Source organism: Microcaecilia unicolor, chromosome 5, assembly GCF_901765095.1.
Source record: "Microcaecilia unicolor chromosome 5, aMicUni1.1, whole genome shotgun sequence".
Lineage (NCBI taxonomy): Eukaryota > Metazoa > Chordata > Amphibia > Gymnophiona > Siphonopidae > Microcaecilia > Microcaecilia unicolor.
Genome location: NC_044035.1, coordinates 49,449,845 through 49,470,111, shown reverse-complemented (window position 1 = coordinate 49,470,111; position 20,267 = coordinate 49,449,845). Strand labels below are relative to the sequence as shown.

At 41.9% G+C, this 20,267-nt stretch overlaps 1 protein-coding gene across 4 annotated transcripts in view; it reads left to right on the top strand.

The window, feature by feature from the left end:
* Positions 1 to 20,267, top strand: part of LOC115470017 (prominin-1-A-like) — a 174,463-nt gene that overhangs the window by 140,643 nt on the left and 13,553 nt on the right. For all 4 annotated transcript variants that reach the window (XM_030202863.1, XM_030202860.1, XM_030202861.1 and 1 more), the window contains exons 20-22: positions 3,128 to 3,208; positions 11,180 to 11,248; positions 17,378 to 17,467. In XM_030202863.1, the coding sequence (XP_030058723.1) occupies positions 3,128 to 3,208; positions 11,180 to 11,248; positions 17,378 to 17,467 (240 nt within the window). The remainder of the gene's footprint in view (positions 1 to 3,127; positions 3,209 to 11,179; positions 11,249 to 17,377; positions 17,468 to 20,267) is intronic.

Genomic DNA, 20,267 nt, shown 5'->3' with positions numbered 1-20,267 from the left:
CTTAGTTTCTGGGTTATAAGTTCCTCCTTTGTATAGGTCGTAGGGACCAAAAACAGTTTAAAAAAAAAAACTGGTAAAGTTGACGAAGTAAAACATATGGTGCTGGCAGTTCAAGTCCCACTGAATAACATCTGAATTGCAATTGCTACTTGAGAGATACTGTAAATACCAGTAATACTAAAAGCACTTGGTTAGTACTGTATAAATTAATATTTAAGTAATTTATTACCAGTACTGGTATTCAATTTATCCTGTAAATGCATAGTAAATGAGGAACAGGTGTGAACCAAAAACTCAGTACTATACGGTATATCTACGGTAAGGTCTAAGAGAAGGCTTACCTCGGTAAGTACTGGTAAAAGAAAACTCAAAATATGTACCGGTAAAACAATTTGTCGTAGAAATTAATTTTATTATAGAGGAAAATAACTGATAATGATGAAATCAGTAAGTAAAAGAAAACTTGAATATGTAAAACAGTTCTGTCTTAGAAATTTGCCATATCGATATTTATTTTATTTTATTCATCACCATCATTTTCTAAAAATCCTTCAAAGTTCTCATCCTCAGTGTCACTGTGAAAAAGGTCACAATTTTCCAGAGGTACTGGTATTGGTAGTTCATTTCCATTAGCATCTTCATTGTCTTCATCGTCATTATCATCATCATCATCATCTTCGTTGTTATCCTTGATTATTTTTGCCTTACTTATGCCATTCCATGCTGTTACACCCACTGAGCCACTTCCGCAAAAGTTGCATGGCGCATCTATGGGAGACATTCAGTTCTACTGAGTAAATTTGGACTGTGTAGAATATAATATCAGATATAACCAATGATTCTACAATTATGGAGAAGGTGTTCAAAGGTAACTGTGGTAAGTAAGAATGAAAAATGTTGTGGAGAAAAAAAAGACACCAAGATTTGCAACAGAGTGGACACCCCGGAGGGAGTGGAAAACATGAAAAAAGATCTGAAGAAGCTGGAAAAATGGTCTAACGTTTGGCAATTAAAATTCAATGCGAAGAAATGCAAAGTGATGCACTTAGGGAGTAGAAATCCAAGGGAGGCGTATGTGTTAGGTGGGGAGAGCCTGATAGACACAGACAGGGAAGAGGGATCTTGGAGTGATAGTATCTGAGGACCTGAAGGCGATGAAACAGTGCGACAAGGCGGTGGCCGTTGCAAGAAGGTTGCTTGGCTGTATAGAGAGAGGTGTGACCAGCAGAAGAAAGAAGGTTTTAATGCCCCTGTATAAGACGTTGGTGAGGCCCCACCTGGAGTATTGTGTTCAGTTTTGGAGGCCGTACCTTGCGAAGGATGTTAAAAAATGGAAGCGGTGCAAAGAAAAGCTACGAGGATGGTATGGGAGTTGCGTTCCAAGACGTATGAAGAGAGACTTGCTGACCTGAACATGTATACTCTGGAGGAAAGGAGGAACAGGGGTGATATGATACAGACGTTCAAATATTTGAAAGGTATTAATCCGCAAACGAATCTTTTCTGGAGATGGGAAGGCGGTAGAACGAGAGGACATGAAATGAGATTGAAGGGGGGCAGACTCAGGAAAGATGTCAGGAAGTATTTCTTCACGGAGAGGGTGGTGAACGCTTGGAATGCCCTCCCGCAGGAGGTGGTGGAGATGAAAACGGTAACGGAATTCAAACATGCGTGGGATAGGCATAAAGGAATCCTGTGCAGAAGGAATGGATCCACAGAAGCTTAGCTGAAATTGGGTGGCGGGGGGAAGAGGGGTTGGTGGTTGAGAGGCTAGGATAGAGGAGGGCAGACTTATATGGGGTCTGTGCCGGAGCCGGTGATGGGAGGCGGGACTGGTGGTTGGGAGGCGGGAAATACTGCTGGACAGACTTATACGGTCTGTGCCCTGAAAAAGACAGGTACAAATCAAGGTAAGGTATGCACATATGAGTTTATCGTGGGCAGACTAGATGGACCGTGCAGGTCTTTTTTCTGCCGTCATCTACTATGTTACTATGTAAGACCTCAGTATTATAGGAAACACCTCTTTTTTAAAGGACAGTTTCTGCACCTCAGTTCTTCCCCTCTCTGGTCATCATCTGATAACTTTCACACTTAAACACCCTTCCCTCCAGTCCCATCCAATCTCCACCGATACATTTAGGAATCTTCAGCCAATTGACTTTTGCACACTCTCCACAAATGTTTCATCCCTCTTCTAAACCACTATCAGGTGAATTTTCGAAGGAGAAGGGCGCCCATCTTCGGACACAAATCGGGAGATGGGCGTCCTCCTTGCAGGGTCGCCCAAATTGGCATAATCAAAAGCCGATTTTTGGGCGCCCTCAACTGCTTTCCGTCGCAGGGATGACCAAAGTTCAGGGGGACGTGTCGGCAGTGTAGCGAAGGTGGGACTGGGGCATGCTTAGGAGATGGGCATCCTTGGCCGATAATGGAAAAAAGGAGGACATCCCTGACGAACACTGTACAACACTGCTGTACAAGCTATATTCCGCCAGTGTCACTACGCTCGTATTAGTCCTCTCCTCAAGTCACTTGATTGGCTCCCTATCAGTTTCCGCATACAATTCAAACTCCTCTTATTTACTTACAAGTGCCTTCACTCTGCAGCTTTTCAGTAGTTCTCAACTCTTACCTCTCCCAACGCTCCTTTCTGGGAACTCCATTCATTGGGTAAATATCTCTTATCTGTATGCTTCTCCTCCACTGTCAACTCTAGACTCCATTCCTTTTATCTTGCTGTACCATATGCCTTGAATAGATTTCCCGAGTCAGTACATCAAGGTCCATTTCTGGCCAAATCTAGGCTAAAAGCCCACCTTTTTGAGGCTGCTTTTAAATAACTCCTAACTCCTATTCACTTGTTCAGTACCCATGTCTGTTATCATTCCCACCTTAAGTAATTCCCATATCCCCTACTGTTCCTGCTTGTCTGTCTTGATTAGATTGTAAGCTGTGTCAAGCAGGTACAGCACTGCGTATGTCTAGTAGAGCTATAGAAATGATAAGTAGTAGTTTTTAGCACTACCAATGTGACTCTGGAAAAAACAAACTCAAACTGTTTGTTTATTTTCCTGAATCAGTGGCAGAAAAAAATTAACAGAAACTTTCTTCATTCCCATTTTAGTCATCTGTGAATTCTACTATTGTTCAGCTGGAGAAAACTCAGAGCACCATAGGCACGACGACTTCCCAGATTGTCCAAGATGTATGTACTGATCTTTCCTTCTAAACCTGTTTAATGGGGGAATAGAAAAAAAAATTGCCATTGCTGTGTAACCTCCAAACCCTCACTGGAATCAGTGTCTGAATTAGAGGTGTACCAAATAGCATATTTTATTATTTGGCCAAATACTAATAATGGGCATTGAGCTTTAACATAAAAAATAATATAAGAAGCAGTGTGACATCAAAGCAAGTGTTTATTTCAGTAGCATTTAACTCAGTAGAGCCCCGGATTATTCATATTCAAATTTAAATCACTATTCGGCCGATACATAAATAATGTATTCAGGGCACTATTCAGGGCCAAATCGAATCAAATATGAATATTTGGTATAGCCCTAACCTGAATATTATCATTCCTTACACAGAGGCTAATGTAGTAGACTGTGGTAAATACCACAGAGTAGCTGCATTTTTTGTGTGAAATTTTGCTACATATGCAAATGAGCATGGTGGCCATTTGTGCAAAAAAAAAAAAAGTCATGTGTTGTGGCAGCCCAGAATATCATATACTCTGTGCCATGGCACCACACAGCAGTGACTTGGCCTTAAAGGGGTTACACAGTTCTGATCAAGGCCTCCCACTCTAGGTGTTGAAATTTCAGAGGCTTATGGCTTTGGATCCAAAAACTGTTCATACTCAGCCCAAGGTTAGAAGCCATATCCCTTCAGGTGCCTCATCCCCTTAAATAAAAATGGCAGCCAAAACCTCTCTGGAACTGTTCCTGTTATTCCCTACACTTCAAACCTATCCCAGAGTAACCTTACTGTGCAGTAGGATTGGATCCTCAGCAGCTTAGCCGAAATTGGGTGGTGGAGCAGGTGGGAGAAGAGGGGTTGGTGGTTGGGAGGTGAGGATAGTGGAGGGCAGACTTATACAGTCTGTGCCAGAGCCGGTGATGGGAGGCGGGACTGGTGGCTGGGAGGCGGGAAATACTGCTGGGCAGACTTGTACGGTCTATGCCCTGAAAAAGGCAGGTACAAATCAAGGTAAGGATACACATATGAGTTTATCTTGTTGGGCAGACTGGATGGACTGTGCAGGTCTTTTTTCTGCCGTCATCTACTATGTTACTATGTTACTTACGTTAAGGGTTACCTGGAACAAATTTTCCAAGATAGAGCTGGGCAGGAGAGAGTGGAGTTAGCTCCTGTCCTCTACTTTAGTGTGCGTTTTAGGAGATAACCTAGTGGCCACTCCACTACCCCTTATTTTGGCTGCTATTTTTATTCCACAAGGTGGTGGTCCTGAGGGACATGGCTTTACACTTGGAGCCACAAACTGGTATGGGGGAAGTTGTTCATTATACCGTACTTGGCCACTACTAATTTAAAACACTGGAGAGAGGGGTGCAGCTTTGACATTTGCAATGCAGTCTCTTTGAATTCTCTCCCGTCACACAAAGGGGTGCAAAGAAGGTGTGTTTTTGCGAAAATGGGCCATGAAGCCTTTTTTTCAATGCTTGTTCATATTAAATTCTTCATTAGTGAGCTGATTTGCATGATTTTACAATGCAGTTAATGTTGAATTTAAATAAACTTTCACATACAGTGGATTTACACATGAAAGTTCAGTAATAAAGTTCTATTCTTTCACAGATATTTTATCAAAATGGACTTCACATGGTAAAATATGTAAAAATGCTGGAACACTAGTATTCAAGTTTTCAAGCATTTTTGCTATTTATTTATTTATTTATTTTATGTAGAAATGCTCTAACAACTACAGGAGAATACAAACTCTATAGAAAATATTCCAACCTGGTAAAAGGAGTTTGATTTATATGTATAAAGTTAGTTTGGAGGTGTCCCTTTAAACTGATGGAAAAAAATTTTCCAACCCATATAAAGAATATGTATCTCACAAATGGAACCTCAAATCTCCCAACAAGGAACAATACTGAAGTATTCACAATGCCTTGTGTAAACAGGAGTAGGTTAATATCATGGGTTCCTATTAAGAAGGAAAAAGAGAAAAAAACCCAGACGCAAAAACTCATGCTACATGAGAAAAACGAATGGGATGAAAAACTCTCTTTCCCTCTTATGAATAACAATTAAACGGACACCAAAAACCAAACTACCCAAAACTACCCCCAGCCCAAAAGAAGACTACCTTAAAGGAGCCCCCCCGGGAGGAAAAAGAACCCTGAAATTTAACAAAGTTTAACACAGAGTCTGAAATAGCCAAGGCAAACACTTATATACCCACTCTTACCTAAAAAAGCATACAACAAGCATGCCAAATACAATGGCTAAAGAGTTACTTAGCTTAATCCAAGCAGGACAGCTTCAGGACAGCTTCAGTCAAAAATTCCCCCCAAGGACTCCGGAGCCTTTCAAAAATTCTTTAGTCCTTCTTAATAGGAACCCATGATATTAAACTACTCCTGTTTACACAAGGCATTGTGAATACTTCAGTATTGTTCCTTGTTGGGAGGTTTGAGGTTCCATTTGTGAGATACATATTCTTTATATGGGTTGGAAAAATGTTTTCCATCAGTTTTAAAGGGACACCTCCAAACTAACTTTATACATATAAATCAAACTCCTTTTATTTATTTTATGCCATTTATACCCCACATTATCCTGTACAATTTTGAGTTCAAATGTGGCTTACAAGCAAAGAAGTCATTACAAAATATGAAATAAAATACATAAACACAACACACACAACACGTACAAACCCACAAACTTTAACACCCTAGACTACACCCTCCCTATCGCTGACAGCCTGAAAATTCTCAGGGTCATAATCGACCGTAACCTGACACTCACGAGCCAAGTGAACTTGACAACCAAGAAAATGTTCCACTCGATGTGGAAACTTAAATGCCTGAAACCATTTTTCTCGAGGGAAACTTTCTGAAACCTGACACAATCAATGGTGCTAAGCCACGTAGACTATTGTAACGGAATTTATGTGGGATGCAAAGAGCAACTCTTAAAGAAACTTCAGACCACTCAAAACATAGCAGCCAGACTTATATTTGGCAAAATGCGATTTGAAAGCGCCAAACCCCTCCGGGAAAAGCTGCACTGGCTCCCAATCAGAGAGTTCATAGCTTTCAAAATCTGCACCCTGGTCCATAAAATTATCTACGACGAAGCCCCAGGATACATGACTGACCTCATAGATCTCCCAACCAGAAATGCAGTCCAGACCTACAAGAACTTACTTAAATCTCCACTACCCAAGTTGCAAAGGACTCAAATATAAATCACTTTATGCATCCAGCTTCTCCTACATAAGTACACAATTGTGGAACGCACTACCAAAAGCTGTGAAAACGACGTATGACCACCTTAATTTCCGGAAAAGCATTAAAGACCCACCTGTTCGAAAAGGCATACCCTACGGACCCTACTTAAGGGCCTAAATCTCTGCAGCACAACTTAAACAAACTTTATAATGTATACTATTCCGCTCTCCTTCTCTGCTATTCCTAACTGTTGTCTAGATCTATAAACCTTATAAGACTATAACATCAACCTGTATTTGTTTTTATACCCGAGCTGGCGAATGCCTTCACGGTACTATGTAAGCCACATTGAGCCTGCAAATAGGTGGGAAAATGTGGGATACAAATGCAACAAATAATAATAATAAACCCACACATATGAATAAGGAAAGAACCTTAAATATATAAGGAATTCAATCATTTTTTATGTATTTATTTTTTATTGATTAGGATTTATTTACCATCTTTTTGAAGAAATTCACTTAAGGCGGTATACAGCAAGAATAAGTCAAACATAAGCAATAGACAATTGCAGCAGTAAAAATATTCAAACAACATAAAGCATAATGGGGAGAATGGAAGGGGAACTTCATTAGGCACCAGGATCAATTGATAGCAATTTTTTGAAAAGGAAAGATTTCAGAAACTTACGAAAAACCAAAAAATCATGTTGGGATCTTATATTTTTCAGCAAGGAATTCCATCATTTAGTACCTTGATTTGAAAAAGTAGCTGAATATATAGATTTTTAAACTACTTTCTTACAGGTGGGAAAATGAAGACTCAGGTAGTCAATTGCACCAAAGATTGAATTGTGAAAAGGCAAAATAGTCAGGGGTAATACCATACAAAATCTGAAATATGAGAGCACAGAATTTAAATACAATCCTGGCCCTAACAGGAAATAAATCAAATGTATCAGCAAAGGAGTAGCCTTCTCAAAGCGTGGTACATGCATGACAAGTCTAGCCACAGTATTTTGGGCAGTTTGCAGTTTCCTTAAGATACATTCTTTACACCCTGCATAGATAAAATTACAATAATCAAATTGGGTCAAAACAAGAGATTTGACAAGTAATCTGAAAATATCAATTGAAAAAAGGGCCTAATGTGCTTCAGCTTCCAAAGTAACTTAAATTTAGTAACCACTGAAAACACCTGAGGTTCAAAGGTCAAGTGCCGATCAACAACAACCCTAAAATTTTTTAAAGTGGACTCCAAAGGATAAGAAACATAGTCAATGCTAAGGATTCCATTAAATCAAGACCAGTTTTAATCCTATATAGAATTCCCTGGATGCCTCCTCGAAAAGGGATTTAAATAGTGACATCATTCACGTAGATAAAAGGATGGAATCCATTGACTCGTCTGCCCCCTAGGGAGACATCATGACATTAAATAATACTGGAGATAGGGGTGAGACTTGCGGCACACCACAAATTGGTGACTAAGGCAATGATAATGCACCCAACATTTTTACTCTGTAAGACCTAGACTTCAGGAAGCCCTGAAACCAGGACAAGATTTTCTTACAAATCCCAAATTGGTCTAGTAAATTTAACAAAAGTTCATGATCCACCACATCAAAGGCACTTGACATGTCAATTTGCATAACCAAGACCTTGTTGCCTAAACAAATTTCCTCCCTGAAGGCAGAAACTAAAGTGGTTAAAACAATCTCAGTACTGTAGCACGGCCTGAAGCCAGATTGGGACATGTGCAGGAAATGAAAGTGGAAAGATAATTAGAGAGCTGGGCTGCTACAATTTCTTCCATCACCTTGACCAATAAGGGGATGGAAACAACTGACCTGTAGTTGGCAACATCACTCAATGAGCCTGAGGAAGTTTTAGGAATAGGGGTTAAAATTATAGAACCCTTTCAGCTGGGAGAGAGTACTTGAGTAACAAGAAAGATATATGTTCCCTGAGAAGGTTCAATGAATAAGCGTAGGGCATTCTTCAAGAAGATACGTGGACAGACATCAAGGATACAGTTGAGACGAGGAGTACTTTGAAAGGAAGAATTTAACTGTATCAGAGGAGGGTAACTGAAAAGAGGCCCAAGTCTATCAGCAGGGATAACAGCCCAATGATCAGCCGCGACACTTGAAGAGCAGCATTGTTGCCAGGGTACCGAAGAACTGTCCTTCTAATAGTTGCTGTTTTCAACTCAAAGGTAGAAGCTAGCTGTTGTCGCTATGGTGTAACCACATGGGTAACTGTGACCTCTTTTGGAAAAAAACTCGGTGCACCAACTGATAAGAGTTTTGATGATATTTAATTTAATGCCCCCCAATCTGTTCAGTGAAAATACCTCAGCCTCCAGAGTTTTATCTTTGTAATCTCTAACAGCTCTTCTCCAAAGTAGTCTATTAACATCAGATCTACTTTTGGACCACTGCCTTTCAAGCTTTCTACAGTGTCTCTTCAAAGAGAGAAGGAAGACACTTTGTGAGTTGAGTAGAAGCTTAATTTTATTGGGGGGGGGGGGGGGGGGGGGGCTAAGAACATCCAGAATACTTCCAGAATCCATTCCACTAAACTAAAAAAAATCAGCTGTCATTGGCAATGGGGAGCAGCGGACTATTGAATACACTGGCCCAGAAAGCAACAATATCTATTTTGCCCTGGGCTTACAAAAAGAAGTATTTCTAGCTGGCACAGCTTTGCCAGATTCTCTTTGCATGGTCAGACCAGGGTATATGTGACCAACCTGGGTTACCTAAATAGAAAATACCAGTATTTGCCCCCCGATAGCTAGTAGGTCCAAAAGGTGACCTCCAATATGAGAAGGAGGTGACACAGTATGGACAAACTGCCAAGAAGCCAGAAAATCATAGGTTCCTTGGGTATAAATTACTGGTATTTTCTAAATGCAGATTGATATCACCCATCAACAGGACATTAGAAAATCTAGTGTAGACATCAAAAACAAACTCTGTAAAATAACCTTCCACAGGCAGCCAACTACCTGGCGGACGATAAAAAAGTACTAAGCAAAGAGGAGCCATTAAGCTATGTGGGATACAAATGCAACAAATAAATAAATAAATAAATAAATATAAATAAATCATCAGCAATCTGCAAACCAGAATTTCTAGGCCAAGAAAATTGTAATGAGAGACCAGTGCAACGTTAAAAATGGACCTATAAATGATGATAATTCCACAGCAAACCAAGATGCTCCTCCACAATCCAGTCTTTGATGACCTCAGTCTTGTTTGTGACTGACCTGGCATTACCATAACACACGGGGATAGGCAAATAGGAAGGGGAAGCATGTTCTAAAAATTTTACAGTGAATTAGTGTCACTTGAAGAAAGAATTTCTTTGCCCAAGAGTAATCTGTTTCAGGGGAGGACCATGGCAGAATGGGAGTCCATGCCCTCCACCCCAAATTCTGTGGGAAATGATCACAGGAATAGAGTGCTGCAACTCTAGTGAATGAATGAGAGGACCTAGTAATAACAAGCAGAGCCAGAAGCAGTGTAGCGAGACTGATGAAAGCATCCAGCACAACACAGTGGCACAAAAGGTGGTATAAGACTATGGAGCAGTCAAAAAGATGATATACAGCACCAACAATGAGTCCTGTAGGTGTCCAGGAACATATGAACCCACTGAAAGCTTATCCAGCCTCCATGAATGAAAGCCAGTGAGATAGCCTCACCACTCCAGAGTCCCTCCCATGGATACTGCCATCAACAGAGCGATTAGCTGAGACTGCAGACAGACGTGTTATGCGACTGGAACAGGAAACACCAAACCTGTCCAGTCAGCCCTCAAAAGTTTCTAGTTCTAAATCCAGCTAAATCTGCACTTGACACTAGGCGTTCCCCTGCGACTCCAATATAATCCACAGACCTCCTCTGAGGGAATGGCTTCACCTACTGAGCAGCCACCCCCACACCGCAACCACTACCACTGCTGCTGGATTCCAGCTGTCCAGTCTCCAGCACCCCTGGCAGGATGTTCAACTGCTTCCAGGCCACTTATAGATAAAACTGAACACTGACGGCATCTGCAGCACACAAATCACCAAGCAAGAAGGCCAGCTGGAAGGGTTAGAACCTCCCACAGCAAACACCGATCAGTTACACTCATAGGCAGCTGGACAAAGACGATTAAGACAATGGACCATCTGGAGCTCAGCAGATAACAGCCACATTAAAATGCCGCCATTTTAGATTTTAGAAGCCCTTTTCACCAAAAACTTTACTCAAAAACAACTGTTCACTGGCAACTGGTGAATGTATAATTTGCCTATCTGGTTTAAAAGGTTATGCAGACAGCATTGGACTGTATAAAAGTTGGCCAGGATTTGGGGTGGGTGATATTAGCTGCTATCCTGATAACTTATCCCAGTATAGTTTAGGCCTGCTAGATGATAACTAAGACCCTTATGTTTGAAGCACCACACAGCTAGATTGGCATACACGGGTAGAAGTCATTTTAGAAAGGGGGTTGTTTACATGTGGCAATGGTCATCTCATTTACCTTGGCAACAGGTATGGCAGGAGTAGGGAGAGGGAGTGGTTTAAGCAGGCCTAACACATCAATGTGAATTCCTCCATCTTACAATCAAAATCCACACTGATGTTAAAATATTTACACCTGCTCTAATGAGTCATCCCTTACTGCCGTCATAAAACTTGCCGCTATGTCTGACTGTGTAATCTCTATAGTACTATTTTGTATTTCCTCTTCTAGGAGATCAGGGCTTTTAGTTTCACTCTCCTGGGTTACTTTAACTCTTACATTACGTGGATAAAGACAATGGTAAGTACATTTTCACTTTTGTGCTTTGTTAGAGATAAAACTGTATTCATACTCAGTGGTTACTGTAAAAGGAGATACCCTAAAAGAATCACAGAAAACAATAGTGTTCTTGATTTTTGTTTTTTTTAACGATAGAGAAAGATGAAGTCTCTTATTTTTGTGCTGGTGGGTCTTAGTGTAAATTTTTAAACCAGCTATTTACAGCTACCTTATTTTTGTAGTTTTCTGTACCTTCTTGGCAAGTAAGCAGCCTTCAAGCTAAGATTAAATTTTATTTAGATACAGGGGCGTAGCTACAGGGGGCCATGGGGGCGTGGGCCCCTGCAAATTTCACCCAGGCCCCTGGTTTGTCTGGCGGGGGTCCCCGACCCCCGTCAGCCGAAGCCTTCTTCAGCGCCGGTCTCTGGCGCAGCCGCGTTCGCTGCCCTGCTCTTCTTTCTTCTTGCTCCTCCTGTGCATGCTGACGCTCCTTCGCAGTTTCATGTAAAGGACTTCATCTTTCTCTATCTTTAAAAAAAAAAATCAAGAAACCATGGGAAGGCATTATACGTACAGATAGATTAAGGAAAAGGCATAGGGTAGAGTCTCTAGTGAGGAGACTAAAGGAAGCTAGTTTGTATTTTTACTTTTGCAGGTGGTGAACAGGTTTCCATATGTTAGCATTAGAGGTATCTAGTTCCATCCTACCGTTATCTATCAGGGTATTTGTAAACAAGAACGCAATAATTTTCCAGGCTGGATCAGCTTGAAGGTTTATATAACACCAGCATCCTGTCTCCCAACAGTGTCTTAATCAAGATCACAAGTAACCAGTAGGATCCAAAAGAATAGATCCATTTCTTTTTGCTCACTCCCGGGGAGATATGATGACTTTTCTAAGTCAAATATTATAGCACTAGTAAAAGAGGCCCGTTTCTGGACCAAATGAAACGGGCGCTAGCAAGGTGTTCCTCCCCAACACCCCCCCTTCTCCCTCCCTCCCTACGTACCTACCGACCCCTTGGTTGTTCAGACGCCATTGCTCCACGCACCGTACGCCATTGCTCCGCCCTCGACGTCATCGCGTTTGACACGAGGGCGGGGCCCGGTGACTTGGCGATTTCGGTGGCTTCACCCCCACGAACCCTTCGAACCTGTGTTGAAGGAAGTGACGTCAGTGGCTTGGCTTCGCTGACGTCAGTGTCTTCAGAACGTTGAGGGTGAGTTTTATTATATAGGATATTACAGCTAAACTAATTTTTGGAGGTCACAGTTGAGACAGGGCCACCCAGTTTTGATTCACTTCTACTCGCTGGCTGTTCAAGCTTGAATTCTCTTCAAGCTTTTAATTTTTGTTTTCTAAATCTTGTGTGGCCCCAGTTTCCATGGTTTCAGTGCTGCATTTACAAACCTTGTTTAATCTTATCTATTCATGTTAATAAGCTGTTGCTTCTCTTTCCAGTAGCTTTTGCTGTATGTAAGGTGAAACAAATTACATGGTTTATTAGAAGACTAGTAAAAAAGGCCCGTTTCTATAGGCAAGGAAACGGGCCTTAGGCAGGCAACCCCCCCCCCCCCCCGTGCTACGGCCCCCTCGAACCCACCCCCTCCCGCAAACCTGTCGATCCCCCCCACCCCAGAACGCCGAAAACTGCCGCCACCGTCGCCGCCGTTGTTGTGCTACCTTCCCTTCGCTTCCCGTAGGTTGTTCAATCATCTTAGAAAGTTTAACTCCGTGCGTCTGACGTCAGACGCACGGAGTTAAACTTTCTAAGAAGATGATTGAACAACCTACGGGAAGGGAAGGTAGCACAACAATGGCGGCGGCAGTTTTCGGCGTTTGGCGGCGGGGGGGGGGGATCGACAGGTTCGCGGGAGGGGGTGGGTTTTGAGGGGGCCATAGCGCGGGGGGGGTGACAGCTGCGCGTGTTTCCCTACTCCTCCTACTGCCTCGGAATCAGCTGTCACCCCCCCCCCCCCCGCGCTATGGCCCCCTCAAAACCCACCCCCTCCCGCGAACCTGTCGATCCCCCCCCCCCGCCGCCAAACGCCGAAAACTGCCGCCGCCATTGTTGTGCTACCTTCCCTTGCAATCAGCTGTGTTGACGTCATTGACGTCCTGCGTGTCTGCCTCGCAGACCACTTGCAGCCAGGGACCCACGGTCCCAAGCATGGAATGTTGGAGGTGAGAATTATTATATAGGATTAGCAAAAGCATGGCTATGTCAGAAATTCTTAACTTGAGTATTTTAAACAAGGTTAGTGTATTGTATTATGTGATTTTGTTATAGTATAGGCTAGGAACTCCTGATTTCTGAGGACAGGAGTTCATAGGTCTAAAGGGGGTGTGGTAGCCGTGTTAGTCCACTCTTAAAGGTTATCAATAGAAATCAAACAAAATAAAACATGGAAAAGAAAATAAGATGATACCTTTTTTATTGGACATAACTTAATACATTTCTTGATTAGCTTTCGAAGGTTGCCCTTCTTTGTCAGATCGGAAATAGGACTAACACGGCTACCACACCTCTCTACTCCCAAACCAAGAAGATGGTTGAGTAGAGAGGTGTGGTAGCCGTGTTAGTCCACTTTTAAAGGTAATCAATAGAAATCAAACAAAATAAAACATGGAAAAGAAAATAAGATGATACCTTTTTTATTGGACATAACTTAATACATTTCTTGATTAGCTTTCGAAGGTTGCCCTTCTTCGTCAGATCGGAAATAGGACTAACACGGCTACCACACCTCTCTACTCCCAAACCAAGAAGATGGTTGAGTAGAGAGGTGTGGTAGCCGTGTTAGTCCACTTTTAAAGGTAATCAATAGAAATAAAACAAAATAAAACATGGAAAAGAAAATAAGATGATACCTTTTTTATTGGACATAACTTAATACATTTCTTGATAGGTCTAAAGGGAAAACTGACAGGTAGCTCTGTGTTTACAGACGTATTTAGGCTGCTGCCTTTGGAACTAGTTATCCACAAACAAAGTTAACTGGCAATGCTAAAAAAATGAAACTGACATCCAAAAGTAAAATGTTTATTTAAAATGAATCTAGCTTCCCTTGGCAAACCAAGCAGCTGATGCTGTTGCCAAGAGTATTAGAACTGCAAATAGGAAGCTGTGCCAGTAAAAGCTGGTGTATTTATGGAAAACAGTGGTTCTTGGAAGGGGAATGTGAGTCCATGAATTAAATGAGTTAAATGCAGGACCTTTTGGGGGGGGGGGGGGGGGTACTGAGTACGGACGCCTTTTCCATTGTCCACTAAAATTGACCCATGGAACCCGTTTTAATGATCAGGCTCTACACACCAATTCTGCCTTGCCATAGATTCTGTGACTTGGTTGCAGGGGGCCTGGCTATTATGGGGTGGGTCCCTCAGTGATCACTCCACTCCTGAAGGGTGGCCTAGCATTTGTTTGCTAGAAAAATACACACTGGTTAAAGGTGTGAATGGACAAGTATACTTGAGAAAAGTTTACTTAATGCTTAGGTGGGTTTAGACAGGAAACTCCAAATTATGTATTTTATTTTCTGGGAAAGCTAGATAAGGAAAACAAACCCACAATCAAGAAGAGGGTATCATTTACTTATGTCTAGTTAGGATCTCTCTTTGAGTTATAAAAGTCAGGGAGTAGGAAGAAGAGAAGTTGTCCATATTTGCCTGTGGGAAGTCTTCGTTGGAGAACTGTCATCGCAAGGTGCCCGTTGTTCAAGAGAGCCCTAGGAAGAGGAAAAACAGCTAAGTGACTAAGATTTTCCCTGAAAGTGTGCACACAAAGGGAAAGAATGGAAAGAAAGATATTTGAGAGAGAAATACAGTGGTGGAAATAAGTATTTGATCCCTTGCTGATTTTGTAAGTTTGCCCACTGACAAAGACATGAGCAGCCCATAATTGAAGGGTAGGTTATTGGTAACAGTGAGAGATAGCACATTACAAATTAAATCCGGAAAATCACATTGTGGAAAGTATATGAATTTATTTGCATTCTGCAGAGGGAAATAAGTATTTGATCCCCCACCAACCAGTAAGAGATCTGGCCCCTACAGACCAGGTAGATGCTCCAAATCAACTCGTTACCTGCATGACAGACAGCTGTCGGCAATGGTCACCTGTATGAAAGACACCTGTCCACAGACTCAGTGAATCAGTCAGACTCTAACCTCTACAAAATGGCCAAGAGCAAGGAGCTGTCTAAGGATGTCAGGGACAAGATCATACACCTGCACAAGGCTGGAATGGGCTACAAAACCATCAGTAAGACGCTGGGCGAGAAGGAGACAACTGTTGGTGCCATAGTAAGAAAATGGAAGAAGTACAAAATGACTGTCAATCGACAAAGATCTGGGGCTCCATGCAAAATCTCACCTCGTGGGGTATCCTTGATCATGAGGAAGGTTAGAAATCAGCCTACAACTACAAGGGGGGAACTTGTCAATGATCTCAAGGCAGCTGGGACCACTGTCACCACGAAAACCATTGGTAACACATTACGACATAACGGATTGCAATCCTGCAGTGCCCGCAAGGTCCCCCTGCTCCGGAAGGCACATGTGACGGCCCGTCTGAAGTTTGCCAGTGAACACCTGGATGATGCCGAGAGTGATTGGGAGAAGGTGCTGTGGTCAGATGAGACAAAAATTGAGCTCTTTGGCATGAACTCAACTCGCCGTGTTTGGAGGAAGAGAAATGCTGCCTATGACCCAAAGAACACCGTCCCCACTGTCAAGCATGGAGGTGGAAATGTTATGTTTTGGGGGTGTTCTCTGCTAAGGGCACAGGACTACTTCACCGCATCAATGGGAGAATGGATGGGGCCATGTACCGTACAATTCTGAGTGACAACCTCCTTCCCTCCGCCAGGGCCTTAAAAATGGGTCGTGGCTGGGTCTTCCAGCACGACAATGACCCAAAACATACAGCCAAGGCAACAAAGGAGTGGCTCAGGAAGAAGCACATTAGGGTCATGGAGTGGCCTAGCCAGTCACCAGACCTTAATCCCATTGAAAACTTATGGAGAGAGCTGAAGCTGCGAGTTGCCAAGCGACAGCCCAGAACTCTTAATGATTTAGAGATGATCTGCAAAGAGGAGTGGACCAAAATTCCTCCTGACATGTGTGCAAACCTCATCATCAACTACAGAAGACGTCTGACCGCTGTGCTTGCCAACAAGGGTTTTGCCACCAAGTATTAGGTCTTGTTTGCCAGAGGGATTAAATACTTATTTCCCTCTGCAGAATGCAAATAAATTCATATACTTTCCACAATGTGATTTTCCGGATTTAATTTGTGATGTGCTATCTCTCACTGTTACCAATAACCTACCCTTCAATTATGGGCTGCTCATGTCTTTGTCAGTGGGCAAACTTACAAAATCAGCAAGGGATCAAATACTTATTTCCACCACTGTATAAAGAGAAAGAGTAAAAGAAAATGTACTTGATGCAGAATTCTTGGGTGTCTGAGGTGTGAAATCTGAAAGACAAAAAGGGATATAATTTAAAGAATCTAGCTTTTGTTTGAACAAACTTGTATGAATGGTTCCCAGTGGAAGTTTTTATTTGTTGTCTGATGTTTTTGAAATCTTGCAACCTTGAAATTTGATACCTGTGGGTTTGAACATTAAATTGTTAACCTGTTAACACTTAGTAATTGGTAATTTAATAAACAGATTTTTAATGCTAAATTCCCTGGTTTGGTGTTGAGATTATTTTGGAAAACCACTGTGACATATCTTAACACCATTTTTTGTAGTGTACTACCTTGCTCTGCCTCCCTGTGTGACAATGCTTCCAAATGCTCCTATAATGCTCTCACCCTGCTCACTTTTGTGATGTAAGCAAGGGAAGCCAATGTACGGGGTGTAGTTTTGGTGCCCCAGCTTCCCTTGGGCTATGTAAGGCTGCATCACCGGAACATATCTAGTTATGGCCCTGGTCCCTAATGTTCTTTCTGCAGGCATCACCTTACCAGCACTCACAGTAGTCACCATGCCAAGATGCATCTGCTGGGAAATGCTCATGCAATGTAAAGTTGAATAATGGGTGTCAATCTGAAAACATTCTCACTTCAGATTCTTGTAACTCAAAATGCCTTAAATCAGTGACTGCCTGTAAAAGTGTTTTCTTCAATTTCTTCTCAGCTGACAAAGGAAATTGCTCGCTGTGCACCTATTGCTGGGGTACTAGATATGGCGCAGGTGGTCGTCTGCGATTATATCGTGAATTCTCTGGTAAGAAGAAACTAGCACATATGTGCTATGTGGTGACCCATAGACATGTATGTAAGCATTCACCAGTGGTAGGGACAGAAGAAAAACAAGTGCAGTATTTATAACAGGATTCTCCATGCTTTTGGTGGAAACTTTTCTGATGCTTTCTGATGTTATAGTGCACTACATCCTTTGTAACTATAAATATAAATATTAAGAATATGTGTGCATATGCATCAACCCATTTCTGTTTTGGTTAATGTGTCAAATGATTTGCTCTGTGTGGCAGAAATGCACCTCACCATGAAGTCAGAATATGATGGGTACATTTGCAAACTTTCAGATTTACTGCAAATGCTCTCAATACTTGTATACAGATGTATCAGCATAGCTGGAGAGCTACATGTGGAGAACAGTCTAAGGGATCCTTTTACCAATCTGCATAAAAGTTGACCTTGTACGCCCTTATGTGGATTTTTGCCACGTTAAGGCCATTTTCACCACAGCTGAAATATGGCCAATTTTAATTAATGGCCATTAGGGTGTGGTCCTTAGTAAAGTAATACTGTGGAAGCACTTACCGACACATATTTTGTAGATGGTAAGGGTTCCATGGTAATCCTGCACTAATTAGTGTGTGGTAATGTGGACACTTTGATTAGCTCTGGAACATTCACTCTCTGGCCCCCCAGACACGCCCCCTCTGTGCAAAACTAAAAAATATTTTTTTTAGCACGCGTGTAGCATGTGCTGATTGGGAACTTGCCATAGGACACCTGAGCATATCCCACAGTAAACCCTTTTAAGCTGTAGTAAGCACGCGCTGGCCTAGTGCGTACTGTGGCTTAGTAAAATGACTCTTAAATATCTGACTTTAACCTACTAATTCCTAGAGGCACATCCCTAGGAATTCTGAAATTTCCTTTTGTTTTCTTTGGTTTTAATTAAGGTTCACTGTGTATTTTTAAGTTGCTCTAAAGTGAAATAATACAACTAACACTAGCTGATTTTTGTTTAAATGTGCATTAAAGGTAAATAATGTACACTGAAATGTAATAAAATAAAAATGAAATGAGAAAAAGAATTCACAAATCCCTTAATATTCCCCAAGGATGGCAATTAGTGCACCAGTGTAGTGATCTTCACTGTTTTTCAAGTGGGGGCAAGGTTAACTGGAAAATGTTAACTAGTGGTGCCTTGGGCAAGGTTATGACTCCTCCTTCAATGAGGCACCTAGTCCTTCTCCACACAATTCTCTCGGCTTTATCTTCCTCAACACTCCTTCTCCTCAGCTTCTTCCCCCTACATACTTTCTTTGTTCAACACACGTGGAGGAGCATTTTCAATATAACATCTAAGTCCAACTTGAACATTCTGCAAAAAAAACGTACAAAATCTGAATAGGAAAAAAAAAGTCCAAGTGCAAAATGCACAAAGTCAAGCCATTAGGATGTAGGAGAAGTCAGCATTTTTAGTAGACTGGTCCCCCACACATCCCAGGAGAGCAATAGGGTACCTTAGGGGGCACTGCAGTGGATTTTATAAAATGCGCCCAGGTACACATTTCACCATTGCTCACTTATCTTGTCTGCTGAGCCCCCTCAAACCCACTACCCCCAACTGTACATCACTACCATAGCCCTTACGGGTGAAGGGGGCACCTATATGTGGGTACAGTGGGTTTCTGGTGAGTTTTGGAGGGCTCACAGTTTCCTCCACAAGTGTAACAGGTAGGGGGCGGTATGAGTCTGGGTCCACCTGTTGCAGTGCACTGCACCCACCACTAGACTACTCCAGGGACCTGTATGCTGTTCTAATGGACCTAAGTATAACATCTGAGGCTGCAAGTAATTTATTAAATCACATTTTTTGGGGGGTAGGAGGGGATTACTGACCACTGGGGGAGTAAGGAGAGGTCATTCCTGATTCCACTGGTCATCTGGTTGTTTAGGGCACCTTTTTGTGCCTTATTTGTTATAAAAACAGGTTTAGCTCAAAATGTCTTAGTTTTAGTCCTGGACAGTTTTGTTTTGTTCCATTATGGCTGAAAAATGTCCAATGCCCAGATCCCACCCTTAACACACCCCTGATATGTCCCCTTGTGATTTGAACACACTTCTGATGGACGTCATAGAAAAACATCTAAAAATTGGTTTTGAAAATATCAATTTGGACATTTTTGTGAGAAAAACGTCCAAATACAGATTTATGCCACTTTTTGACATTTTTTCTCTTTTGAAAATGAACTCCTTAGTTCTATAACTCCACTGTAGCCTGCCTATTGATCTTCACCATCCTATTTCCATTTTCATCTTCTTCAAGCCATCTCTCTCTCCAGTTTTACTTCTCCAGAGACTTGCTGCTGGTACCTCCTCTGGAACAGATATTCTGCTTTATTTTTGTAGAACTATCCAACTCTCAGTGAGTTCGAGCCACACTGTGTCTGAATTCCCACGCTATTCTCATAGTCTTGCACAGAAGTTTGGTCAGGTGCATCTCAAACTTATTAGCTATGCAGTACTAGAAGAAAACTAAACAGCAGTTCCAGACATGATGCCAATAGCCATGGTTGGTGCATGAGCATTAGGCACCCTAGGCGAACTTTCAGTGTTATTACCCCGTCCCCTCAAATAACTTTAGACCCATAGCTTACACCCAACCAAAACTTTGATAATTGACCTCAACAATCATGATCTCAATACCATAACTATAAAATTTATTTGGTTCTTGGATTTGTGTGGATGAGAACCTAGTGTTGCCTAATGGTTAAGCTGGTCATGTCAATAGCAAGCCTGTAGAGAAGATTAGGGACAGAAGAGTT